Genomic DNA, 27,685 nt, shown 5'->3' on the forward strand with positions numbered 1-27,685 from the left:
GGCAGGTAGCTGAAGGCAGCACAGGGACAAACACGTGTATTCTCGGGAGGAGGCATGTGCACCCAGGAAGATGGGCTTCCTTTGGTAGCGTTGGAGGACTACAAGACAGAAATATGTAGGAAATACACAGTATAACATGGCAGAAATGCAGTGTGAGACAAGCAGGAAATATATGTTTTCCCATCTATTTATGATAGGATTGTAGGTGTCGATGATTTGCCTCCCTTCTTGTAATATTTTTACAGACTTCCTGGACTCTAGAATATATCTGAAAGTTTTTTTATGTTCCTTATTTTCACTTTTGATTCCCTGGTGTGTACATAAAAATGCCTTTTAAAATGGATTTGTGGGTAGGCAACCTTCCATTCCAAACACAGATGGTACATCTTCATTTATTATTTAGACATGCTAAGTGGAACACTTTTTTAGTCTATTGTAACTGTACTTCGTTCTGACTTATTAAATTTGGATATGATACAGTGGGTCTTTTCTTTAAAATAGAACATTTGTGCTTTATTACCTAGTAAAAAAAAATTAATAAACAAACTGCTTTATCCTTTCGCTGCAGTTGCTGTTCCACAGCCTCCTTGTCTGCAGAGATTTTACCTACAAAGAAGGTTGTTTCATTGCCCCATTGTTCATGAAGTATGTGATCAGTCTTGGCTTACACAGTGTGATGCACTGCTGAAAAATGCTCTTCCTTCCTGTTGCAGTTATGACATGTTTGACTGAATACTCATTTTGCCATGGTTGCTTCTTCACTGGATTTTTTACTGGCCAGATGACCTATGATTCTCAGTTTGAACGTGTATTTTTCTGTCCTGACATTCTCTTCTTTGAATTACATCACGTAAGCTAGCTGTTCATTCAGACTTGATTTTTACAAGGCTAAGATTCATACTTAATTTTGTGGTGTTGGCTCAAGATAAAATTTTTTTCCACTTCACTCTATGAGTTTTTGATCAATAGTTTTTAAGTTATTTTGGAGTCAAAGTCCTTTGAAGTACCTTTTCCATTTTCATAAAAATAGTCTCATATGCCTAGACCCAAGAAAGTTCTTTTGAATACATGCCTAAAAACATGAGTAGTCCCATATCTATAATGGGAAATAACCAAGGATTTAAATTTGTAAACATGTTTTAATACCTCTTTAAAGGTGTCACACAGAACAACAACTAGTTTATATTACTAACGATGAAGAAAAAAGTTTAGGGCAAATCTAAACTTCACTTGTGTCATAACTTTCTAAAACATAGTGGAATGTCCATTCACGAGAATTAGGATGCCACGCAGAATTTAAATGCTTTTCTGAAGCTAAGCTTCTATGTAAAAGAGAGAATGGCTGTAACAAAAATTTAGAATCTTTGGAGTTACAACAATTGTTATAACAGTTTCTGCTTTTTGGCCTGCTGAGCGCTATGAAGTTTATACAGTATCACAGACTGGGGGGCACATTCCTGATGTGTCCCTCCGTAATGCCTGCTCCCAACGGTAACACCTTCAGATGTGATCTTCGTGATCACTATAAAAGCTGATCTCTGCTGTTAATCTCCATCTTTTGACTTCCCTGTAACAGGAGACCCTTGGAAATAAAGATTTAATAGACTGCTGTTTATTGTGCCAGTACTTTATCTGTTCTAGATTGATAGAACATTTCAAGCTGCTAGTATTCCTTTACCTCCTTAGAAAGTTTATTTGAAAATCTATTGCACTTTGAAGTATCTTTTCTGGTTCTATTGTAACGTTGTATTTCAGCAGTCTCTCTGGTGACTGCAAAGTCAGGAAAGAAGACAATCAACAGGATGGTAATTAGCATATGTCAGTATGCCACCTAAAAAGCCTGATAGCTGGAGTTGTAGTTGCTAAATTTTGTCCCCAGATTCATGGCGCTTTGTAAACTTTTCTTCTAGTTTTTGTTTCATAGTCCAAAAATTAATTCATAAGTCTTAGCCCATTTAACTGTATTTTTAAATTGACAATAGACTTCTGGAAGACTTCTGTATTATGTGAGGCTTTAATAAAACTTCTAGAAGACAGAAAGAGACAGAGAAGGATAAAAAGAAGGAAGGAAGGAAAAGCAGAAAGGCAGAGAGAAAGATAAAGGGAGAGGCTGATGGAGGGGGAGAGAGAGAAGGTTAAAAAGAGAGAAAGAAATAGAAATAGCGAAAAAGAGAAGGAATGAGAAAGAGAAAGAAAGAAAAAGAAAGAAAGAAAAGGAAAGAAAAAGAAAGAAAAGGAAAGATTCCATATGCACTGTCAGCTACTGGCAATGAGGCATATAAGTGGTTTACCAGAGTAATTAGTACTCAAAGCTTTTTTAAAATGTGATATACAGCATTCAAAATTTTGAGCAATTATGCCTCCCATTAAAAGTTGGAAGATTATTTCCAGATACAGAGTCAGCTTTCTACACCAGTCCTTTCAATGCGACTATATCAGACTTCCTTGTCATAAAATACAGATTAATTGTAGATAGTGTGCTTGCTATTTTGATCTTGGGAAACAAATACCAGATTTTTATTTTTTTTTCCTGGTGAAACTATAAGAAAAGTAGTTTAAATGTTGTTCATCTCAAGCTGAGTGACATAGCCCTCTATTTCCTGTGGGTGCTCAATGCGCATTCTCAGTGGTTTATTTGAAGTGCTTCCATAACTGAAGGACATGTGCATAAAATAATCTCAGGCAAAAATAAAGACAGTTTGTTGCCATTGCTCTGTAATATGTGAATTGAAACCACATCATTTTATCTACTGGGAATAAATGAAGAAATACATTGGAATGGTAAAAAATACCTAATCAGATATGTGGCATGTAAATCTACATATTTTCAGAATTTATGGTTTTATTTTCTTATTAAAAATTGTTTATTCAAGTGTTTACATGAAAATCAAGTAAGGGACAGAGGGGTGCTTGGTTTTTGGCTTATTTTGTGGGGTTTTTTTGTCTTCTTATGGAAATGTAATACGATTGTAACATTGAACATTTATCATTCCATAGTATAGGAAAAAGCTATTTCTTCTCAGGGTTTTATATGTGAAACATTTTGTACCAGAAGTAAAAAGCAACTCACAAAATTGTATATTTGAAAATGCCTTGCCCAGATGATTTCTCTCATATTTTTGTTTAGCTGTGTACTTTGGAACCTTGGTAGGCTGCATAAAGAGAGAAAAAAGTCATAAATCACCATGAAGATAATTAATTTCATAGCACAAAAAATTAGATGACCGTCAAATGTTGGCAGGTTGGAAAACATTCTAAGGAAGTATAACTGCAAACTTGTTCTGTTTTTATACTTTTCCCTAGACAACCTTCATTGATTACTGTCAGATAAAATTTCTTGTCTATGTGGACTTGTCCTTCAACCCAATCTGCAGATTCTTAAATTAAAAAACAGTGTTACTGATGTGGGGATTTAAATATACAATGAGTATTAATCTCTATATCGCTATTTTGAGAAAGACTTCAAAAAAACTTGCAGTAACAATACAAAGACAGAAATAATGTGTTTCAATTTAGGATAGACCACAACTGCTATTCAGCAGGAAAAATATACTTTTCAATAAAGATTTTCATATGCCACTATTTTAAATGCATTTGTTGCTTTGTGTATACTAATATCAATCTGGTTTTATTAAGAAGATAATTTTATTTAATAATCTGATAGAAATATTGAAAAAGGCCATCATATAAGCTTGCTTAGCAGTAGTGTTCCAAATTAAAAAACTTATTCTTTAATTGATAAGTTTAATTTTGGACGTGAAGAATGGGATCAGAACTTTGGGAATGTTGAGCAAAGCTGATGCATGTGAACAAGCACACAGCTTTAGAATTGCAACTTCAGACTGCAGACAACTAAATTCTGCTTCAGTCTTATTTTTGCTGCAGAAGTTGGTAGCAAAATCCTCACAGAAGAATAATCCATGGCAAGAATATACTCTGTCACTGTTAATGTGCAGTGAAGCCTGATCATCCGTGCTCACATTTCACCTATAAGAAAAAAACTGGGCAACAATTAATTTCCGTGAAAAGTGGGGATTGGGTACTTCGTAAAAATAGCACTGTAGTGTTGAGGTATGGAATACTAAAAATAGCATAGAGAAAAAATGTTTTCTTGGCATAACAAATGTAGAGCACTCACACTGTTATCAGTGTCATTTCAGTACCAGCATTACAATACCTGTGGTAAGATCTTTAAGGGACAAAACTGTGCTGACAAAGGTTTCTCTTTAGTATCTAAAGACATGGAAACAGCTAAGAAATTTGACGGTTTGCCTTAGTCTTCCTTTGAGAGTTCCTGTCCTGATTCTGCAGCCACATGTCTCTTTTCCCTACTTGACTATTTTCCAGTAGCTGCATTACAAAGCTCATATCCCAAACAAGGAGACTTTGATTCAAATAAAGCACCCAAAGCTTGTTCTCGAAAAGAATTCAAGCTGAGATTCCTCCCCTGATAACATCTTTTCTGATGTCTTGGCAAGCTTTCAGTCTCTGGGGTTACAAACCTTAAACCAGGAAAGATCAGTGCTTTATGGTCATGAATTGTGAGTTCTTTTTTGCTGTTTGTGTTTTCTCTCAGCTGCTATTAATATGTCCTTATGTCTGAGAGATTGCTAGGAAACTGGTGAATCCCCATTTAGGTTTCTTTCTAAAATCTTTAACAGCACCCTAGGTAGAAATTCTCCTCTTTGATATGAAATCCTAGAGAATTTACTCCTGACAAGCAAGTTCTGGAAGTCTTCATTCTCTGGAATTCAAAGGCTAATGCTTTTGTCTCTGGATTTTCAAATTGCTGAAGTTATTCCATAATATATAGTTCACAGTCAAAGTCCAGCTTAACTTTATTCTTTGTTACTCTAAACTTATTGAAAATACATTTTAAAATGTCTACCAATCTGAGAGATATTAATAGTATTTTTATAGCAATACCTCATTTTTTTAAACCTCTGTACATTGATTTTTTGTAGCAGGTCTTTCAGTGTCAGTTTTGAAAGGGTCTTCTCAGCACATCTCTCAATGATGTTTCCTTTACAGAAGTATCATACTGGAAGATAAGGACCCTTTGCTGTCTGCCAACCATTTAACCTCCTCTAGAGGTAAAATGTATGCTACAGAGAACCTGTTTTAGACTTTTCCCAAGTTAAAAGCACACATTTAAGTTGAACAAAACAATACACAGGCTTGCATTAACATCTCTGCATTTTTTTTTGCCAAATTTTTCCTGGAAATCCTTTTTGTTTGTTTATTTATTTGGATTTTTTTGTACGTTAAATATTTTATAATTTATAACTAAAAATGATGTCCTGATTTGAAATCCTTCAAGATTTTAGTTTATTTTTAAAATAGGAGCAATCACAGAAAATAAAAAATGCTCTAGGAAATCGAAAAATTGTTCTCCAGTTTGGGATTTAACACATAAAAAGATTTTAGAAAACCTACTCTCAGTTTTATGGTTTAGCAAGTTAAATGAAAAAATATTCAGCCAGGTATGTTCTGTGGATTCACTTAAGTACACTTTTGATTTTCACTGACTTAAAAATTGCAGAGGGAGAGGTAATTATCTGAACCTATAAAAGTTTCAGAGTAAGCATTACTGTATTGTCAAAATCACAGATTTACACACCTCAGCTCAGCCACTAGAATCATAAAATGGTTTCAATACCAGAAGCTTTTAAAATTAATATAATTGGAGATTTTCTTAGTGGTTGAATATTTGGGGCTGATATTTTCAAGATTTTCAACAATAAGAAAGACTAGAAATGTACTTAAAGTATATATACAAATGTAGATTTCCTTCGTCATGATTGAGATTTGTAATTTACATAAATATGCAAAGGAATGAAGGCTTTCAGAATAAAAAAAAAACAATAGCTGGAAAAAGGGAGATCTGAAGTCTGGGCGATAACCATAGATGAATTTGGCCAAAATTTTGATTTTCAGACTACTTTGTCCTAGAGACTGTATCTTCTAAAAAGCACAAAAAAGCCACTTATTTGCTAAAAATTAAACACTTATGGAGAAGCACAAATGCATGCATATTTGAATGGTTAAATAGTCTAGAGAGTAACTGTCCTCAGAGAAGTAACTCAGTAAGTATGGCATGTAAATTAAGGGCTTCTGGGGTATTGCTTCATATGAAATATATTCAGCTTCTGTTTGTTTTTCCAATGGTCAGTACCACAACTGGATTTTAGTAGACTGAGGTCAAAGAGAGGTTCAATTTTTCTTACATTCTTGCACAAAAATATCTATTGTAAAGGTTTTGAAGATCAAATTCGGCCCTGAGTAATATAAGCAAAGTACATCGTTAGAACTATTTAATAGTACTTCCAATGGCATTTATCCTTTCTAGACTTTCTTGGCGCAGACACTAACAGAAGAGGAAACAAACAAATTTAAACAAAAAGCTTAACGTCCTCAGGCAATATATCTAAACTCTGAGTACGTACAAGGAACAATTATTCTGAGTAGAGTGAGGGATTTTTCACGTTCCTAGGAGTGTATAGCCACAATGCAGCACATTGTCAAAAATTTCAAATGGATGTTACTGGAAATTATTATGAAAGTAACCATCTTGCGTGAACATTTGTTTGCAAAATTTATCTCCTTGTAGATAAAGCAATTAGTTGTGGAAATATCTAAATTTTGATCAGATAAATTTGATCAGATATTTCCTACTAATAGCAATGTACTGCATATAGATTTTTACATTTTTCTTTTATTATTTTTTTATTATTTTTTCCCAAAATATTGGAAATAGTAATTTCCAAACTGATCTTGAGGGGCAGTATTATCATCAGCTGCCATTGGGCACTGTGACATAAATGGCTTAAATGGTCTCATATCAGAACTTAAAAATTGTTTTGTTATTCATTTTAGCTATTCTTAGTTAGCATGTAACAGATATATAAAAAGTAGTTACAACACATCTTATGCAGAGAAGCAATAAAGGATTTATCCCCTGAGTGCAGGGATGAATGCTGGATTACCTGACTAGCGTTTAGAATCCAGACCTGAGCATCTGGGAGTCTGAGTGTGAGGAAAGTTGTGAATTATATAAGTTTGAATATTATGAATACATGTGAATTATAATGGGTGCAACCAAGCACAACCAAGTCGCTTTGGAGCCCATGTTCGTTTTTAAACTCAGCAACTTCAAAACCATACTTTTCATTCCCCAGGAGCATTCATCTGTGTATAAAATTATAATCTAAACCATTTAGTATTTTGCATATGCCCTACATTATTTTGCATGTTTGTGCCACGAAAGTGCTCAGTCAAGGTGTGAAGCTGCTTGCACGTGTCTGTTTTTGGGGAGAGGAAAGTGCAACTGTAGAGTTTCAAGCCAAATCATACCATGCCTTGTGCCTACAAAGCCAGGTAATAGACCCTGACTGATTTTTATTTATAAGCTCTGACATGGGCTGAAGAAATAAGAAGCTTTTTAAAGATAAAGAGTTTAGGTTATTAAGTATACATGGAATTACGTATGAATGCCATGTTTGCAGAGGTGATAACCTCAGGACTGTAGGTTAGTGCCTACATTGCAGAGTGAGGTGTGACTCGTCTTCATCCCTGGGTTTCCCTGATGGCTAATCAACAAGAAGCCTCATCTGAGGCACCATACTCTCCTACTTCACTGCATGGGGCTCTAAACACTTGACCGGTGTGGTGAATTTGCCCTCTGGGACTAGCAGTTTGGATCTGCAGCATTTAGCATGATGACATGCAAAATCCTTTTGGCTGAATCTAAAATGGTTGACCCAGGGGAGATTCTGAGCTTCTGCTTTCGACTAGACATTAATACCTATGCTTGGACCTTGCTATCCCCTTCCCCCTCTTCCTTTCAGCCTTCCCACCCCATTTGCCTTATTTTCTTTCTGCATGAAGAAGGTTTGGGGATTGGGCTGGAAGGTGCCATGTGTCCAGCTGGGGCTCTGGCTGAGGTGCCTCTGCAAGAATAGACGTGTGGCATGTGCTGTAGCTCTGCTTAAACTCTACCTTTCCAAGCAGTGTCAAATCTCTCAGTCCATACCTCAGTCTTTTCCCTTCCTAGTCTCAAGCTCAGTTTCTAAAAAAAAGACAATAAAAGTTGATCCTGCTTGAAATGTGAAGCACAATTGCTTGGTTTAAACTTCTAAGGCAGCCTGAGACTTTTTTTATCAACCAACTCAGTGTTGAACAATAATTACTACATGCACTTGCTTATTTTATTGAGCTTATTATCCAATAGGATCTTAACAGGATGATACCTATACCAGATACATCAAGAAGCAAAAAGGTTTATTTTGAATACAAGAGGTGATTCATATGACAGTTGCTGGTTCATTTCGAAAAGCTTTCCTTTAAAGCTAATTGTCACTTGGTATTTCTGTGTGTGTGTGTGAAGATTTCTGCCAAAACTGTGAATATCTAGCATTTCTGAATAGCAAGTTACATCTGAAAAACAAATCCAACTGTGGTTGTGGTCAGAAAAGGGAATATAAAAATAGCAGTTTCTATGTATTTGGTCATGTCTGCTTGCTTTTCCAACCAAAATAAAGGTTTTCAAACTTTTTTACTCATGTAGGCAATCCAGAGCCAATACATCTTTGGTAAAGTGTGCTGTAACTCTTTTCTTTTTAGATATCTTCTACAGAAATGTTATGCTACTTTCCTAATACAGAACTACACTGATTTGAAAGTCAGGTTATCAGGGCAAGTTTGCAAAGCTGCCAAAAAAAATAGAGAATGAAAAAAAAAAGAAAACCCAAAATCCCCACTTTCAGCTAATCCCCAAAAAAACAGAAAAGAGAAAGAGATTTATAGGTCAGAAAACATGCCCTCAAAAGGTCAGAAAACATAACAGAATATTCTTGCATAAACCCTATGTCTTTTGATTATCATATTTAGATTTTTAGCTTCTCTATGTGCAGACTGAAACTCAAAATGGAATTCTTTTTTAAAACTTAAGCATGAAATGCAATTTTTTCAGTGTTGCTCCATATTGTATTTTGTTTCAAGGTAAAATTTGATTGAACTGAACTAATATTATGCTTCAGTAGTAAAACACATGGGGCAAGAAGACATAGAAAAAGGATCATACTACATTTCGCAGTATATGATGCAGGACCAGAGAGCATTTTCATTTCCCAGATCCAGATGCAAACCTTTGTCTTGACTGCTTACAAATAGAGTGTCTGAATACAGCATCTGTAGGATCTTTCCCTTTCTAAAGTCCCTACTGTCCTTGGCCCTTCTCTCCGTCTGTGCTAGTTTCCACTGAAGGGAAATATATAGAGATTATGTAAAAGTTAGAGGTGTCCTCCAGCAGGTCCCCAAAACTGCACAAATGGAGAACCAGGACTCTGGAGTTGCACCTGCCCAACATAATATACACAGCCAAAGAAGCTTATGCCCATGACTTGAGCTCTCAAGCAGAACTGCAGATACATCATGAATAATACAAAGGACTATGTATTAATAATGGGAATCCATATAGCAAAATATTTCTTCCATTAGGGAGCACCCTAGTCCTCAAGAGATGCAGAAGAATTCTTCCTAAAATTCAGGAGAAATCTGACTACAGGGCAAATACTCCTCTCAGGGAAGTCAGTGGCAAAAAAATCTGCTCGACTTTAAAGGCGCATGATTTTGTGCTTTATAACAAAAAAAAAAGGTCACTCATCACATGCATGGACAACAAGTCAAATACATCTGGTTAACAGAATGTGGCTATTTTGGGCTCAGCATGGTGTTATGATTATTTTTGTTGCTTATTGTTTATATTTATGTCTATCTTTAAGCACAGGGAGAAAAACAGAGAACAGAAACTAAGCAAGATATCCATGTTCTACCAGTTGCAGTGGACAAGGATTTCGTGCAAGGTCATTGGCCAGTGGAACACATTTTCTGTATTCTCAGGTTGTGCATCTCTAAGGAACTCCTGTAAATTAATTTTTATTCTTGGTAGAAAAACAAGGACAGCAAAAAAAGAAACAAACTTAGAAATAATTTTCATTCTGCAGATTTTAGAAAGTTTTTTTTCTTACATAAATGTGTTTTTCCTGTAACGCCAAATGTTCAAAATATTTTCTTCACAGACTCTCTCTCAACTCTTCTGTCCCCTTTCTTTCACTTACCAAGGCAGTAATTCTCAAATGGAAATTTCATATTTTGCCACTGGGCATAAATTGAGTGAAAAAAAATGTTTGGGGAATATAGGAAAAAAATGAATAAAAGTTAACAATGAACTTTTGTGGCTTGGGAAACAACCTGTTTTTAAGAAAAGGTGTTTCACTCAAAGGTGTTTATCAGCAGTATGGATAGTAAGTCTGGGCAAAGGAGTCTTGGCTGGAGAAGGAGACCTGTTTTCTGACTCACATGGCATTGGGCCACATGCAGGTCTCTGGTTTATTTATTCCTGTGTTGTCACACACTCGTGCTGTAGACGGTAGGTGGGTGCATGGGAGAAAGGAACAGTTTAAAGTAAGGCAGAACTTTTCCTGAAGTGTTTATTTTTGAACACTTGTGTCACGAAAGCCAGTTTCATGACTTCAAACAAAAACCAATGCCATTGCTTCCATGAGGTTAAAATGAAGTGCAATAGAAGAATTACAACCACTTTGCCTGCGACAGAAGGAAGGTCAGGTCTTCCTTCGGACTGAGGCTTGTCTCCATGGAGCGACGCCAGCCAGCTGATACTTGACCTTTAGATTCCCCAGAGTTGCCACAATTTTGGGGAAGTGGCATTTGTCAGATGGCCAAAGAGGGTGATGGGAAGGCCAGGCTGGTGGCCAGGGGCAGCCATGGGCAGGTTGGAGGAAAGGTGTTTCCCTACTGAGAAATTGGCCCTGCTTTGTCCCTGGCCATGGGGTGGGGGAGTCCTGCTGAAACAGCTATGGGTGAGGGTGCTGCCTGGGGATGGGGCTGAGGGGCAGGTGGAGAAAGGAGGAGGTTGTGAAGGAAGATGTCTGCAGGGAGGGAGAGGTTTGTACTGGCTGCAGGTGAGAGGGCTGAGGGGCTGTGGGCCAAGAGGGGCTGGGGGAAGGCTCTGGAGGACTGCATAGCAGCAGACACTGGCCTGAGGCAAGAGCTGGGGGGTCTGGCCCTTCCCGGCTGCTCCTCCTGAAACCCTAAGGGATGGAGGGAGGCATGCAGGGGGGAAGGAGGGAGGGAAGGATGTAGGGAGGGATGAGATGGTGGGAGCCCTCTCCCTGGGCTGGCTGCGGGGCGGAGGGGAGGCTGCTCCTGGGGAGGGGAGGAGGAGAGGAGGTAGAGAGGGGATGTTGTTAAACAGTTTCTTACCGTAAGAGGGAGTTGGGACCCAGATCTTTCCAGTTAATCACACAACAAACTTAGATCATCGCAATAAAAAGCAGCTCGGCTCACTCTGCCTCCTCTAGTGACCGGCTGTGCACAGGGTCCTTCCGAGGAGCCATCTCCTCTTCTCCTCCCCGCCAGCCGCCGGGGGGGCCGTCAGCACCATGTGGGCCACCCAACTCCTGCCAGCCTTGCTGCTCCATCAGCTGCTGCTGCTTCCCATCAACTTCCCTGGGGCAGGTTAGTTTTTCTATCACTTCCCTAGTGACCCCCCCTCCACCTCACAGCTGCATCATTTTCCCGCTCCCGCTCTCCGCAGTGGCGAGGGTGGGTGCTCCGGGCGGTGCACCGGGCGCGCCCCGCGGCAGGTGGGGCAGGCGGGGAGACCCCGCTACCTGCAGCGCCCGTCGGCTCCTACCTGCTCGGCGGGGCAGGCACCTCGCCCCGCAGCCGGCGGCCGGGCGGGGGCTCGGGTGCGCCGGGTGCCGGTGGGCGCCCAGCGCCTGCCGCGCCAGAGGAGGGCTGCGGAGCGGTGAGGAGCGGAGCGGTGCGGGGGGCAGCGCGGCGGGTCGGGGCCAGGGTGTCCGCGGCTCTGCGGGGAGACACGGCGCGTTTGGGTGGTCTGCGGAGAGGTCGCTGCCTCCAGCCACCTCCTCACCGGGTGCAGGGACACTCGGGGCTCGCCCTGGAGACGTTAAGAGCGTTGCCCATAGGTGCTCCCGGCCGTTACCAGGACATGAGGAAACGTGTCCTTAATTTCCAAGTGGTAGAACAGATGTTAAATAACAGAAGTTGACAAGCAATACCCAAAACACAGGATAGTGCGTTGCTGAAAGGGAATATCGTTGCTGAAAGGGAATATCCTTGCTGAAGTTCAGCAGCATGAACATGCTATTTCCAGACTCAAATACTTATAATTTCATTAGATGTTCCTGATGAAATCCGGGAGGTGGAGGGAAGGGGGAAAGGAACAAACAATAAGTAATCAAGTGCTGGAAGCTCTTTAGCTGAATTTCTTTCCTGAAGTGTCCCCCTTGGACTGAATATCTGAAGAGCTAACCCTGTGTTTCTATTGGCCCTCTGGGGAGATGTTTAAGGAAAAAAAAAAGTTTGCAAAGGTTTCTACAAACCTTTCCTTCCTTCCGCCAACATTGTTAGGGTCAGACCTTTGCACAGACAGAAACAAAAGACAGCCACAATTAAGGGAAAAGATCTGCCAGGAGCGGGCAGAGCGAGGGCAGGCACACACAGCATCTGGGTCCTGGAGCAAGGTCTGAGGGCATCAGGTGACGTGTTTGGCAAGTGATGTTGATGGCTTCCAAGACATAACTACATTTTCTAGTTAAAAAAATAAATATTTTTAAATAGAATTTAAAAGTGGAATATTTTGTGATCTGAGAGGGCAAGTCAAAAAAAGTCTGGCAACATCATGTGCAGTTAAACCTGTCACTTTTCCCCTCCAGTAAGAGTGTGGTTCTGTAGGACGCTAATGTCTCACCAGAGCTTCTGCACTCAGTCTGGTCAGTGATGTTTTTATTTTCATGGGCATTCTTAGCAGGTGACACAGAGATACAAGCACTATGTTACTACACTTTTCTGAACTCCTTTTCCATGTACATTGCAATTTCCATTTTATGGACATGTGACCTCTCTGAAAAGTGATGACTAGAGCTGGTTAGGAATTTTCTGAGGAAATGTTGTTTTTTTTTACTGGAAAATGCTGACCCATCAAAACTTTTAACAAAAATAATTCCTTTTATACAGAAACTTTCTTTGGCTTGGTTCCCCCAAATCAAATGAAAGAGAAATTTGCAGCAGGAGACATTCAAAATAGCTTGTAGTACCTGCTGTTGAGAAACCTTCACCTATGAGAGAAACTCAACAACTGATGGGTTAGTTTGAAAAAAAGCAGAATAAACACCCACCCACCCCAAGCTTATTCCATGGGCTAAAGATACAGAAACTACTCTATAGCTAAGTTCATAAGAAGCTAGGTCATACTTACTCTTGATGGTTAGGACACTTTTCTTGAATGAGAGAAAGTCCTTGTTCTCCCTGACAGTAGACTCTTAGCACTGGTCTGTAGTTTACCAAGCTCAATGCATATTTAATCTATCTAATATTCCAACAGGAGAGATGGGGAGACAACCTTAGTACTGCCAGTAACAGTAGGCTGATGATTAATGTTGTGCCCTAACCAATAGGCTCTCCAGTTAAGGAGTGGATGGTTCATCTTGATGTGGAAGAAAATTAGATTTCCAAAACTTCAGAATTTTTCACAGAGTAGAACTTGTTTTCTGTCCAACTTTCACAGTGACAGTTTCTTGGCAACCCTCCCTGTCTTAACTTTCCTCCCCCACCTGCCTTAATATTAATCAAACCTATTGTTTGCCCTATGGGCAAGAAAGAGGATTCTTACCACACACTGCCATTGTGCTTACCTTGCTTTTTAAAAATATATGATCTTCAACAATAGTATCTGGATTTTTACAATGTAGGCAAGGGGAAGTTGTGCCATTCCTTTCTGAAAATATATTGTTTGCTTTCTAAACATACATGGTATCTTTGTGCGGGATGTTGAATTTTTTTTACTGGGATTTTTTAAGAAAGATTAATATTTGCCTACATATTTATTATTTCTGTATATGAAAAACATATGTGATGGAACCAGAATTTAAAAACAGGAAAAAAAGAAGTCTTTTGCTAATGCATGTCCATACTTTTTCTATTACAGTTCCGTCAGAGCTGATTTTAAATGTACCTAATGATGAGTGTTATTTCTTCTGTGAATGGATCTTTTAGGTTTGTAATCCCATGATGTCCTAAGTTCTATGTGAAGACAAAGTCCTGTGTTGCTGAGTTTACTGACTAATACATGTTGAGTTATATTAATGAGTAAAGAAAAAGGAGGGTGAAGAAAACACCAAGAAATTTTCATGTCATCAAGCTGTCCACACATTCAGCTTCTGAGGGTTTTTTTTTAATATATAAAAGATAAGATGGTGACTGGTGAAAGATAAATGTGCAAGGTTCCTACAGACTACTTGCCTAGTCATTATTAATATTCTGTAAGTCTCTATCACTTGCACAAATAAATTAATCTGTAGCTAATAACTTTATCAGGGAGTTTTCTTCAGATTAAGTTTTCTTAAGATTAAGATTATTATTCAGTATTCTTAAGCAGTATCTCCTTAATAATGTTAATCTAGTGAAACTAAAAATGACTTTTTAATCAAAGCAAAAAGTAGACTGGTATATTGCAAAAGAATGAAAGTTAAAGATTTATTTAAGTTAAAGATATATTTTTCTGTGAAAAGTCTGTCAGCCAAGTGTGTTTATTCAAATTTCTCAGCACTTTCTGTAGTTTGGATGATCTGAAGTAGTTGCTAATGAAGATGTGGGAGTTGCATTTAGTTCCTATAAATAACTATTGCTTAGAAAAAAATAAAATAAAACCCTATAGCCATAATCTATGTATGAAAGATGTGTATTCCTTTGGTCTGCATAGTTAAGTATATTTTAAAAATTTAACGTGACTTATACTTCCCCATCCCAGCTGTAGATAATCATTATACTCTATACTGTCAACAAAGCGAAATGATACTCTGCCAGTTGGAAGACTGTATTCCTTCTGTTTAATGGAATCCTTTTGGTGCTCGGTGCCAGGGGCTGCTTGTTTTGCTCTCACATGTAATACAGCACTTGCCCTGCTTAACAGATTTTCTGTTTCTATTAATGCCATTTTCATAAGCAACATAGCAGGAGAATATAGAATTGAAAGACATGAGATTAAAATGTTGCATAAAACTCTGGAAAATTGCGCACTGAAGTCGAGGAAAGGAAAGCCTCTTATTGGAGGAGCTCATCTGTCGTTATTGTAATACTTCAACTGAGGCCAGGGTTGGAAGGGAAATGTGCAGTCTCCCTCAGAGAGCATAATATCTGCCCTTTGGATCTTTATGCTGAACATTAGTTTGCCACTTAAGCGTTTCAAACTTTTCCAAGGAGATTTGAAAGCAGGGTAACTGGGCCTCTTGATGGGTAAAAGCTTTATGTGGAGAGCAGTGGGTTGCCCTGAACATTTTGCGATTACTTGTACTGGATGAGTGTTGGACTTTCACTTTCTCCCCACCAGCACTGAGGTGTGGGGTTGAAGGGCAGAGGCTACAAGGCAGCAGGGAGGTGAGAAAGGATTGATCATGGAGGCGAGAAAGGATTGATCTCCATGCTTGGCTGGGAAGCATGAATGGTAGGAGAATTGGCATGATGTGAGCAGTGTTTGTACCTTGCAGTGGGGAAGTATGGCAACTACAAAGAACTGGGAAGAGGTGAGGATATCCTCACTGTTACCCCATCTTTTTTCTGTAGTTTTTTTTGGCAGTGCTCTTAGAGGACAGTAGGGCTATTCCCAAACGTGCTTAGTACCTACACATAAAGCAGCACTGCGGCAAAGCAGAGCTGGGGACATGCTCCAGATTAGTCAGATGTGTTGGCAAAATCTAGCTGCAGGAGTTTTCAATGGCTTGTGGGCCTCCACCCACGTGCTGTCTGATGAGGCCGGCCATGCCTGGCAGTCCTCGGTGCTGCTGGCTCAGCTGGGGACTGGCTGCTCCCTCTGTCTCCCCTCAGCTCCAGCTCTTCCTACGACTCCCAGCCTTGGCCAGCAGCACTGTTTTTATGTATACAAGAAGCAAGGCTCTCATCACTCCTCACAGGGCTGTTTTGCTGCCCTCAGCAGTCCATCACTCTTTATTTTGCCCAAATCCCTGCCCTGCCTGCCTGTGCTTTTCTCTTTACCCCCCACTCCATGCCCAGATGTTCTCAGTGGCAGCTGAGACCCCATCTCAAAAGAAGTGCACAACGTGCTGGGTGCCTTGGAGGAGACGCCAAACGCTTGTAAAGATTGCGGAATGCAATACAAAATAGTAGGGATTTAATTCTTGTGCAAAATGCATAAGACGACAAATCTTACAAGGGAAAATCCTCTCAGTAATTTAGCCAGAGGTTAGATACAGCAAGTCAGAGTACAAACTGCAGAACATTAGTTTCTGCCAATGGGTTCCAGCATCCTGCTGAGCAGATAACCTTTTCTTGGAAGAAAAGGAGCTGTCCTTTTGCATCTACCATCCAATTTTAGAATGTACTATCAGTTGTTAGCATTATCCTTAACTTCTTGAGCTTTCACACTGACTATAGGAGAGGGTTACAAAGGCAGGACTTAGCATAAACATGAAGTTGGGTTCCAAGTAACATGGCAATCTTTGCAGCTGCTAATAAGGGGTATGTGTGCATGGGGGTGTGTGTGTGAGCGGTAATATGCAATGTAAAGCCAAAAAGAAATATCTTTTTGCATTTCCTGAAACTGCTCAACAACTAGACTGAAAGCCAATGTAAAAATAAGGAAAAAATTATCTCTATATTATACATCTATATTTCAAACTGCTTTCTAAAAATTGTAGATTTTTTTCCATGATGGCTCTTTTGCCAAGAAAATAAATTCCAGAAGTTGATATAATCACATTATCCTTCAGATACCTTTCTGAGAAACTGCTTAATTGTGACAAGCTAGAGATGCCTCCTTGGACACCTGGTTTTATTTTGGTGACTTTCCATCTGTACAGCTGATTGCAGTTTTTATGGGTACGGTTGGTAAACTCCTTTCACGCCAAATTATTGTCTTACATAAATAACTGCATTAAACGTAGTCTGGCATCTAAGTCTATTCAATCTACAAAGTTCTTTTCTTGGGTACATTTCAGAATTGTTTCAGTTTCTCATTATGCTGGTCTTTCTTTCTTCTTCCTTTCTTTTTTTTTTTTTTCCCAAATGAGAAGTCATTTGGAAAAGGTGTTCACTTTTTTGCATTCTAGCCAGGAATCTGGACATTTCTGATAGTGAAACGGACATAAGAATTCAAAGTAAATGAAAGTAAGTTAAAAGTGCTGAGCGTTAATTCTTTTTATCAAAGTGACTCTATCAGGACTTGCTTTAAGAGACAAAACTGCCTTGAACGTATTTGTTTAAAAAGTTCTTCCTAACTATTCTCATAAATAACAATACTTAAATGACTCTATTAGTGATTTTAGTATTGACATTTACCTTTAACAACTTTTATTATTGTGACCATACTGTTAACTTAAGCATGTGGTGTCAGAAACCATTTAGTAACATCTACTTTCACCATCTGGTCAAGTTTTGGGGTTTTTTTTTCCTTAATGAAGCCAGTATATTTACGCTGTCATACTGGGGCCTGCAGCAATATACAATTTACCCTTGATGTTTTTTATCCTTTGAAAAGCATTGTCTTGGAAATACGTCAGTGAATTTAATTAAAAGTATCCCTTGAACCATGTTTTATAAAAAATTTAAACACCTCACTGCATTTACATACTGTTCTTCAACCCAAGTGTGCTGATTTCGAACTCTGCTCATTGATTTTTCTTCTTACACAAGCTTTGCCAAATGCAATTTTACCATATAATTAAGCATACTTTATTTTTTATTTTCATGTTAAATTGTCACTATTTATACTGAGATAAGCACTCAACTTTGATATCTCTTATGAAAAATGTTTTCTGACACTGTGGTAATCCATGGTTTTGCAGATTTTTGCTTTGTACATTTTATTGAGATCTAACATTTGCTTGTTTCTTTTTTTTTCCATTCAGATACATACTTATGCATATCTTCAGTTGGGTGTTACCATGTAATTTTTGTTGAGCATGGTGTTCCCTGATAAAATGTTTGCTACGTTTACTGTGTTGAACTGTGCTTTCCTGCATTTATTTCAGATGTATTTAGAGTTGGACTTTTTTTTATTCCTTTTTTTTTGGGGGGGGGGGAAGGTCTTTCATATGATGGTAGATTTCTGATCTATTTTCCTCCTAAGTTTTAAGTCACATGACATTCAGCTCTCATATTAATTCTCTTTTCTAGCTCATTGGAGAAATCCAGTTTACTTTGGCTTGCAGTGATGATTGTTTGCAAAATTAAGTTACTAGCTAATGTCATTTTGACATTCTGACCTGGTTATCAGTTATAAGACAAATAATGCAATCTCCAATTAGTCCATCTGTTAACTGTTCAGGGTCAAGACTTCATTTCATTAAAAACATGGTGCAAAACATTAAACAGAGATCTAAAATGCCAGTTGATACTAAAGAAAGGGGCTCTTCTATATTTCTGAAATAATTCTATCACTTTATATGACTATTTTTATTTACTGGAATATATTTTGAATCTTCAGCTTCTCAGAGCTTCCTACACAGTGTGTGGACAATTTTCCTCTTTCAGTTTTTCTCCCTAGTACCATCTTATTTTGCATTTCATTGCACTGTTTGGAAGGACTGCAGTTGATTCCTGCAGTTCTCTGATAATATCTTCCAGCCTAAGGAGTATAGGCATCTTAATTTTCTTGATTTTTTTTTCCCCAAAGGTTAAGTTTATCTCTGACATCTAACAAACGTAATGAACAGCAGTGCTGTTATGTGATTGTCCATATTTTTTTTCAAACCTGAAAATCATAAAAGGTCTTTTTTACACCCATAATTTGAAGACCTGTATCCAACTTAGTTACATCAGTAACTATGAAAAAAGAAAAAAAATTTTCATTACTCCAGACAGTTGAAAGTTTAACACAACAAAGCAAATAACTACTTAGTAAAATGCTGAAGGTCTGCAAGGGCAGAATAAGGAAATAAAACTCCATACCAAACCATCAAGATTTAATTAAGAATCTTGATTTAAATATAAACCTTTAATTTAAATGTATTTCTCTCCCCCTTTGGAAAATTTGGTGTTGAGTTTTGATGTGTTTGTTCTGTTTAATAAAGTGGGATGCAAAATTAGAAGAAATGAAAGGAATGAGTCTTCTCACATTATCACAAGGTTTCACGACGTGTTTCTTTAAGAGAGCACTAACTATTTCATAGACTAGAGTGAAACTTGGAAACCCTGGGAGGTGACATGCCGAATGCATCATAACTCCTATTTAGTAAAAGCTTTGTAGAGTCTATGACAAGTCTATAAATGTGGAGATTTTTCAGGGGAGACAGCCAGTATGCTCCAGTTGTACTCTGTAAGGCTATAACTCCTAAGCCTAAATATACATCTGCATTAGAAAAAGCTGGACTGGCAGAGGAATCATAGAATTGTAGAATTGTTTTGGTTGGAAAGGACCTTTAAGATCATCAAGTTCAACCGTTAACCTAGCACTGCCAAGTCTACCACTAAACCACGTCCCTAAGCACCACATCAACGCGTCTTAAATACCTCCAGGGATGGTGACTCCACCACTTCCCCGGGCAGCCTGTTCCAATGCTTGGTGACCCTTTTGGTGAAGAAATGTTTCCTGATACTCAATCTAAACCCCCCCTGGCACAACTTGAGGCTGTTTCCTCTTGTCCTGTCATTTCTAACCTGGGAGAAGAGACCAACATCCACCTCACTACAACCTCCTTTCAGGCCGTTGTAGAGAGCGATAAGGTCTCCTGTGAACCTTCTTTTCTCCAGGCTAAACAACCCAGTTCCCTGAGCCACTCCTCATAAGACTTGTGCTCTAGACCCTTCACCAGCTTCGTTGCCCTTCCTCGGACTCGATCCAGCTCCTCAACATCTTTCTCGTAGTGAGGCACTCAAAGCTGAACACAGTATTCTAGATGCAGCCTCACCAGGACTGAGTACAGGGGGATGATCACTTCCCTAGTCCTGCTGGCCACACTATTTCTGATACAAGCCAGGATGCTGTTGGCTTTCTTGGCCACCTAGGCACACTGCTGGCTTATGTTCAGCTGGCTATCAATCAACAGCCCTATGTGTTGGAGAAAGGGATTACAAATGAGGTAGATAAAGTCAGATAATTTAATTGTAAAATTTTGCTGTAGACAGTACAAGTAGTGTTTTGATCTCATTATAATGGATAAAGGTGATCTTTAGGCCTGTTGATGTCCTGTATGCTCTTTTGGTTACCACAACAATGGTATCTTATTGGACATATTAATTTTTTACTACTAAACAGCTAATGCAAAACCAAATCCTTTTCATGGTCAGACAGATAGATCAATCTCAGCCTCTCTTCACAGAAGAGGTGCTCCAGCCCTCTGATCATCTTTGTGGCCCTCCTCTGGACCTGCTCCAACAGGTCCATGTCCTTCTTATGTTGGGGGCCCCCAGAGCTGGATGCAGTACTGCAGGTGGGGTCTCAGCAGAGCAGAGTAGAGGGGCAGAATCACCTCCCTCGACCTGCTGGCCACGCTACTTTTGATGCAGCCCAGGATATGGTTGGCCTTCTGGGTTGCAAGTGCACATTGCTGGCTCATGTTGAGCTTCTCGTCAACCATCGCCCCCAAGTCCTTCTTCTCAGGGCTCCTCTCAATCCACTCTCTGCCCAGCCTGTATTTGTACTTGGGATTGCCCCAACCCACATGCAGGACCTTGCACTTGGCCTTGTTGAACTTCATGTAGTTCACACAGGCCCACCTCTCAAGCCTGTCAAGGTCCCTCTGGATGGCATCCCTTCCCTCCAGCATGTCGACTGCACCGCACAGCTTGGTGTCGTCGGCAAACTTGCTGAGGGCGCGCTCAATCCCACTGTCCATGTCGCTGACAAAATATTCAACAGAGCTGGTTCCAATACCGACCCCTGAGGAATGCCATTCATCACTGGTCTCCACTTGGACATCAAGCCCTGAACACAACTCTTTGAGTGTGACCATCCAGCCAATTCCTTATCCACCAAGTGGTCCATCCATCAAGTCCGTGTCTCTCCAATTTAGAGAGAAGTATGTCATGAAGGACAGTATCAAATGCTCTGCACAAGTCCACGTGGATGACGTCAGTCACTCTTCCCTTATCCAGCAGTGCTGTAACCCTGTCGTAGGTGGCCACCAAATTTGTCAGGCATGATTTGCCCTTAGTGAAGCCTTGTTGTCTTTCACCAATCTTCTCCTTGATTTCCATGTGCCTTAGCATGGTTCCCAGGAGGATCTGCTCCATGATCTTGCCAGGCATAAAGGTGAGCCTGACTGGCCTGTAGTTCCCTGGGTCTTCCTTTTTTCCCTTTTTAAAAATGGGGGTTGTTTCCCCTTTTCCAGTCAGTGGGGACTTCACCAGACTGCCACGACTTCTCGAAAATGATGGATAGCAGCTTACAACTTCATCCATCTGTTCCCTCAGGACCTGCAGATGCACCTCATCAGGTCCCATGGATTTGTGTGCACCTTCAGGTTCCTTAGAGGGTCCCGAACCTGATCTTCTCCTACAGTGGGCAGTTCTTCATTCTCCCAGTCCTTGCCTTTTCCTTCTGCAACTTGGGCGGTGTGGCTAGAGCACTTGCTGGTGAAGACTGAGGCAAAAAAGTCACTGAGTATCTCAGCCTTCTCCATATCCTGGGTAACCAGGTCTCCTGTTTCCTTCTGGAGAGGGCCCACATTTTCCTTAGTCTTCCTTTTATCACTGACATACCTATAGAAGCTCTATAGAAGTTGCCCTATAGACAACTCTTGTTGTCCTTGACATCCCTGGCCAGATTTAATTCTGTCAGGGCTTTAGCATTCCTAACCTTATCCTTGGCTGCTTGGACAATATCTCTGTATTCCTCCCAGGCTACCTGCCCTTGCTTCCATGCTCTGTAGGCTGCCTTTTTGTGTCTGAGTTTGTACAGGATCTCCTTGTTCATCCATGCAGGCCTCCTGGCATTTTTGGCTGACTTCCTTTTTGCTGGGATGCATCGTTCCTGAGCTTGGAGGAGGTGATCCTTGAGTATTAAAGAACTTTCTTGGTCCTCTCTTCCCTCCAGGGCTTTATCCTAAGGTACTCTACCAAGCAGGACCCTGAAGAGGCCAAAGTCTGCTGTTCTGAAGTTCCAGGTAGTGAGCTTGCTGTGCACCCTTCTCATTGCCCTATGGATCTTGAACTCTACCATTTCACGGTCACTGCAGCCAAGGCTGCCCTTGAGCTTCACCCACCAGCCCCTCCTTGTCAGTGAGAACAAAGTCCAGCATGGCACCTCTCCTCGTTGGTTCCTCTATCACTTGGAGAAGGAAGTTGCCATTAATGCATTCCAGGAACCTCCTGGATTGCTTATGCCCTGATGTGTTTTCCCTCCAACAGATATCAGGATGGTTGAAGTCCCCTGAGAGGACCAGGGCTTGTGAACGTGAGGCTACTCCTATCTGTCTGTAGAGGGCCTCATCCACTCGGTCTTCCTGGTTGGGTGGCCTGTAGCAGACCCCCACTATAATGTCACCTGTCCCTGCCCTCCCTTTAATCCTGACCCATAAGCTCTCAGTTGGCTCCTCATCCATCCCCAGGCAGAGCTCCATGCACTCCAGCTCATCATTGACATAGAGGGCAACACCCCCTCCTCGTCTCCCCTGCCTGTCCTTCCTAAAGAGTCTGTGCCCTTTCATTCCAATGCTCCAGTCATAGGAGCCGTCCCACCATGTCTCTGTGATGCCAATAAGATCATAGCCCTGCAAGCATGCACACATCTCTAACTCCTTTTGTTTATTCCCCATATTCCATGTGTTTGCATAGAGGCATTTAAGTTGCCCCCCGATCAAGCTGACTTACTGGCTGGAATTCCTTTGTGCTGCTCTTCAGGCACTCTCCTGCTGACCTGTGATCCTTCTCCAGACTCTGGGCATCTATTGCTGGCCCTGGCATCAAACTGACAGGAGTGGGATGAACTAAGGTTCCCCTCCCCCAGCAACTTTAGTTTAAAGCCCTCTTCACCAGCTTGGCAAGCCTATGACCAAAGATTGTCTTCCCCTTCTCTCACAGATGGACCCCATAAACCCCCAGCAGACCAGGTTTCTCAAAGCAAGGCTATAGTCCAAGTAGCCAAACCTCTGGATGTGGCACCAGTCCTGCAACCATTTGTTGTTTTACCTGATTCAACTGGCCCTTTCAAATCCATTCCCTTTGACTGGGAGATTGATGAAAAAACTACCTGTGCTCCAGAATCCCTTACTGCCACTCCCAGGGCTCTGTAGTCATTCTTGATATGTTTCATACTGCTCCTGGCTTTATCACTGGTGTCCACATGAGACAACACCAGCGAGTTATAATCAGTGGGCTGTACAAGGCTCTATAGTCTCTCCATGACATCCCTGATTTGAGCCCCTGGTAAGCAGCACACCTCTCTATATAATTAAAATTGCAGTTAAGTAAGTTCTAGAATACAGGCATTGCAACCTCCCAGTGAGTTTTCTTACCAAAATGCTGCAGAATGATAATTTTCTTTATGTCTTATTATTGATTTGACATGGACTGGAACTACTCCAAGATAATGTATTATTGGAAATATTTTCCCCCAGATGCTCTATAATTTGAGCAGTCTCAGTTAATGCTTCATATCTGAGAAGATTATACAGAAACCTCATATGGAAAAGGTCATAAGGGAAACCAAATTTTGGTTCTTGTATCTCCCAGGTAAATGTCTTTCACTGTGAGGAAACTTTTTTCTTCAGTAAATATTTAAAGCACTTTATGAAAATGAAAGAGCTCCAGCAGGGGACTGTGGAAATCCCAAATGAGATTATGGAGTACTTGTCCAATGCTGCGTCCTACTAGAGCAAATGTAGTAGTTCCCATTTCCTTGGGCACTGGCTGAGCTCTTCTTTTTTGCTTTTCAACCAGGGCTGCTATCATGTTAAGAAATAGAAAGAGACACTACCCTCACCGTTTGGAGGAAATTTTTAAGTTGACCGAAGAAATATTTTAGTTAGTGGTTGTTTCTGTTGAAGAAAAGAAATGTTGATTGATATTTGACTAGATTCTTCTGTGTTTGAACCAGCTGCTATTATTTTCAAATTTAAGTGGAATGTCAGATTCCCTTAGTAATATGATATTCAACTCCAAGAAACATCAGAGGATATGGCCCATAAAATAACCAAAAGTCCTGATTAATCGTAGTTTAGGAAACTGGAATGAATGGCAATCACAAATCAGGAACATTAGTTATAGCACATTGCATTATAACCTTGAAAGTAGAACATTTCTAGAGCACTATTTGATTTAAGATTTTAATAATAAAAGCACCTAATATGAAGTAAAAAGGCTCAATTCTTTTTATTTATTTTGTTGTTAGAGTTGTAAAAGTAATGCTTTGCATTATTCCAATGGTTCTAACAGTCACACCACAGATGCATTTGGCCCTTTGCCTTTTGGATTATAGGCAAGTCGTAGAATGTAGTTGTTTGAAAGCTAAAGTAAATCAGACTGTTTATGAATTGCTAAATACAAGATCAAACCCATAATCCTCTTTGGACAACTGCTAGGAAAAGAAGAAAAAAAAACGCAGAACTGTGAACATGTTTTTCAGGCAGAACAGAATTTCTTGATTTTTTAAAAATCATATTCTTGTATGCTAGCTGGTGAGGTTAAGAAGCTGTTATCATTGGGAATTAAGATAATGGCACTTATCAGTAGATAGGAAATGTTAACATCAAGAACTGAAAGAAAATACTTTGATATTTCTGTACAGATTCTTACCTCCATTGGACATAAAAGTCTTCTTGGCTGAGACAACACAGAACTAACAAATATGTCTTGTGAGATAATAGATTGAGAAATTTACCACAAAAGCTTTATAGAAGACTTGTTTTTCTGTGTTTGTCTTAAAGAACAGATGCAATCCTTTTTGCAGCACTTTGACTCTATCACAGGTACAGCAAAAAATAAAGCAGCTTCAGTGTAGACATAATGGCTTCCAGTAACCCACTGCTGATACTTAAGGCAAGAGTGTCCTCGCAGCATTTCCCTAAACATAATGATTCATGTTGGGTGCATGTGCACTGCACAAACACAAAGGCTGAAAGTGCTTAACAGAACTGATGTGAGTGCCTAAGACAGCACCAAAACTATTAACATTTGGTCTTTTAATCGGAAGCTTCTCATATAATAATAACATGGATTTGAAGGTAAATAAATACTTTTTTTCTTAAAATATTTGTGGTTGGAATAAAAATTGTGAGCTGTTAGGTGCAGAAGAATAGCATAGTTCACCTTCAGTTCAAAAAGGAGAGTAGGATGGAGTGAAGATTATTTTATAGCAACCTTGCAGCAGATATATTCTACTCCTTTGATTTTTTTTTTTTTTTTTTTAAAGGCTGAAGCTTGATGAGATCTAATTTAAATGTCTTTGGTGTATTTTTAGGTGTTTTAAGGATAAGCCGCCACTGAGAGGTGTGATTTAGCTGAATCCAGTCAAAATATGAGCTCACTTAATGATCAGGATGGAAGTTCTGCAACTGGAACACCCTTAAGCCCTCTTTGACTTTACAATACGTGGGGTTGACAGTAACTCCTTCAGAGCCTCAGCTATTGCAATTTACAGAGTTATTCTGAGCTGCTGCACAGAGTGCACCAAGCAAAAGTTAACTGACCTAAGTGCACTCTGCACTTGCATGAGGAATTATGTATTCGGGATAACCAAGCACTAGGCTGAGGTTTCATCTGTTTGAAAGACTCTGGCAAAATTTAATAAATTGATCCCGAGCATTTGTATTCTATAATTGTTGCAGATTCTGTAGAGAAAAAAAGAAATGACAACTGTGAAAACAGTTATACAGAAAGAAGTTATGAAAAACACTATTACCTACTTTGCAAATGGAGGGTAGATTAATTCACCTAACCTTACCTGGATTAGCCATCTAATCTAAAAAGATCATCTGGGATCACTGAGTGAAATACGAGAAATAGATGCAAAGGGCAATTTGTCCTCCCTGTGTTACTCATCTGTCAGAATAGGGAGAATCACTCCCCAGAGGTACTCATCTGCCTTCACTGACAATGGAGCAGACTACACTGGCAGAATGGTTTCTATGGAACAACAAAAAAAATGTACATACATATTGGGAAAACTGTGGGCTTTTCTTGCAAAAATCAAAGACTTTTCCTCTTTCACTTTAGCTAAACATCTCTAGCCCATCTTCCCTGCTCCATTTTATATCTGTTCCTCTGGGCCTTTCAACAGAGACATGGAAACCAGATCAGTGCATTCTTTTTTTGCAGAAATCTTTTACAACAGTGCAGACTATTTCCACGCTATGGCCTCTGCCTCCCCTCGTTGTCTTTTCTATAGGCTAACAACTCTAATTCAGTCACACTTAAACCGGACACAACACTCACACTGAGTCTTCACTGGAGCAGAGGGAGGACAAATGATTATTTTGTGTCACTTCCAGGCTCCATTGCTTTTCACAATTTGTGATAAAAAGTTTACTGTTTTAAGAACAATTTATCACATTCAGATAGTGATTCTCTATAATATTTATATCTTTTCCTTCTGATTGTAACTCCACTCTGTCCATCCAAGAAAGACCTTTCTTCATCTTTTTCACTTGAGTTTTTTTTCCTAGAAGTATTTATAAGATCTCAGATTATTATCAGGCATATTTTGGAGGGTTCTGAAAAAAATTTGCAAAGGGAAAAAACTTTCATCTTACCCTTTTCCAGCATTATGCAAGTCTTTACTTGCAATTAGTTTTGCTGCAGTTCTTACCATTCCTGTTTTTAAGGATGGAGATCACTATTTAAAACAACTAATTCTTCTGCAGTATCTGCTTGTACCTTTTTTTTGTGAATTTGTCTATGCTTTAGGTACTGATGTTCCTATAATTCCTAATAAATGTTATTCATATCTAATGCCATCTTTAATCTCAGTACTCTCCTTTACAGTGGTTTTGTTTTTGTTTTCTGTTCTTTTTTTCCTTCTTTGCTTCTTTCTTAGAGAGTAAAGGAAAAAGGAGAAATCCTCTTCATGACTTCAAAAAAACAGGAGAGTTGATGCTCATTAAAGTAAACAAAACACTGGAAGTAAAAACCAAGCTGTTAAATACCACTGAGCAATGTGCCAAGAGATGCAGCAGGAACAAAGGCCTTTCATTCACTTGCAAGTAAGTTATGTATTTCTATTATTTTTATTGTTTTTTTCCTAATGGAACCTATATAACCTCCTTTGACCAAAAGTCTCTCTGTAACTGTCATCAGTGGTAACTTGTACTGAGGACAACCTAAAGACTGTGCTTTTTGATTTCCATAATCTTTTTCTACCTGTCCAGAGAGTGTCAGTCTTTTCTGAAGTTTTATCTGAGTTGTTCTGTCTTCTTAGCTTGTCCAATCTGTAATCTTTTCCATAACATAGCTGAAAAAATGTACTCATGTTGAGATGTGGATGTCTTGTGCTACACTGTAGTGTTCGGTGAACGTTTCTGAGATTTTTATGTCTCTTATAAAATGATTATTGTCACACATCACAGCTGCAGTATTTCAGCTCCACTTCAGACCATATTCTGTCTTCATTCTTTGCACATTACTCCGGCTGAAATCAATGGGAACCTCACACATGGAGCACAGATACATGCACTGCTGAAGTTCACTGGCA

General features: G+C 39.6%; 1 protein-coding gene across 1 annotated transcript in view; it reads left to right on the forward strand.

The window, feature by feature from the left end:
• Positions 1–27,685, forward strand: part of HGF (hepatocyte growth factor) — a 79,434-nt gene that overhangs the window by 6,581 nt on the left and 45,168 nt on the right. The window contains exons 2-3 of the mRNA XM_068400594.1: positions 25,457–25,485; positions 27,032–27,197. Of these exons, the coding sequence (XP_068256695.1) occupies positions 25,457–25,485; positions 27,032–27,197 (195 nt within the window). The remainder of the gene's footprint in view (positions 1–25,456; positions 25,486–27,031; positions 27,198–27,685) is intronic.

The sequence above is a fragment of the Nyctibius grandis genome, chromosome 5, assembly GCF_013368605.1.
Source record: "Nyctibius grandis isolate bNycGra1 chromosome 5, bNycGra1.pri, whole genome shotgun sequence".
Lineage (NCBI taxonomy): Eukaryota > Metazoa > Chordata > Aves > Nyctibiiformes > Nyctibiidae > Nyctibius > Nyctibius grandis.